General features: G+C 32.5%; 1 protein-coding gene across 1 annotated transcript; it reads left to right on the plus strand.

Annotated features, from left to right (window-relative positions):
* Positions 1-642: 642 nt before the first annotated feature.
* NAEGRDRAFT_77103 (uncharacterized protein) lies at positions 643-1,099 on the plus strand (the record flags this gene model as incomplete). The annotated part of the gene is made up of 1 exon (XM_002667941.1): positions 643-1,099. A coding segment is annotated over one exon (457 nt), but the record flags the coding sequence as incomplete, so codon positions are not given.
* Positions 1,100-1,192: the final 93 nt, after the last annotated feature.

Here is a 1,192-nt window from a genome sequence, read left to right on the forward strand (position 1 = left end):
GAATGGTTTGGTTTCTCTGTTTTTCCTGTTAAATTATAATATTTGCCTATCACATCAAAAAATTCTTGCATTGAAAGAGAAACTTTATGGTCCTTACATCCATATCTTACATATTCCTGTATTTCTTCGTTGTTGGATGTTTGGAGAGCACTGGCTAGCTCCCGCAAATTAATATTGATCAGTTTTTCCATGAAGAAAGCAGTTTCAATATTTTTTTCGATAAATTTTTTTGCTGTTATTATGTCTAACAATTTGATTTTAATTACCCGCTCCGGCACAAGTCAATACGAAATTATTCGTCAAAAACCAATCGTACACTTGTTGGGTTTTATTTATAAAAACGAAACTGTTTTACTCCCCGTAAATAACTAGAACATGACAATTCACATTCATACCTCCTTCTTAGAAACTTACTAAGGCCAGTTTTTCTTTTTCAACACCAAGTTTTGAATTAATAGAGTATTGTAACCGCCAAATTAAGGTGAAATACAGTATTTACTGTATTAATGAAACAAACACAAAAGAAATAGGCCCTCCAATAGCTCACTTCTTCAAAAAAGCTTCATTCACATGACGAATCAAGCTGCATCAACTTCCCTTAATAAGTCTGCAATGTTGAACACAAATTCCATCATGTCAATAATGAATCAAACACAACATTATCATTCCTTGGCCGATCAGACTCTTGCTGGGAATGCTGCTTCTGAATTATTGACCAATAATAATAATATTCAACATTCCCAACAACAGAATGAAATCATGTCCGATGATGAATATAAACTCTTCATGTTGGAAATGAAGGATCTTCATCATATCATGAAGGATATGAATAACATTGGTGATGAGAGGGAGAATGCTAGTGAAGAGTGGTGGAATTCATTGGCTCTTAATATACCTGGACCTTCCGAATCATCAATATCTTCATCTCCTAAGCAATCTTCCAATACTAATAATAATACAAGTATTAGTAGCAATAATAGTAATACTAATGAGGGTTTAAAGATAAATATGAGCCTAATTAAAGCCTTTAACGATAGTGGCACTAGTGAAAACCTTAATTTAAATAATAGCAATGATAATATTAATAATAGTAGTAAACGTGATGACGATTCCGATGATGAAGATGATGAAGAGAACGAGGATGAATTATTAACTTTATCATCATTGGCAAAATTAAGGAAATTAATTCCCA

Source organism: Naegleria gruberi, assembly GCF_000004985.1.
Source record: "Naegleria gruberi genomic scaffold NAEGRscaffold_1318, whole genome shotgun sequence".
In the NCBI taxonomy this organism is placed as follows: Eukaryota; Heterolobosea; class Eutetramitea; order Acrasida; family Naegleriidae; genus Naegleria; species Naegleria gruberi.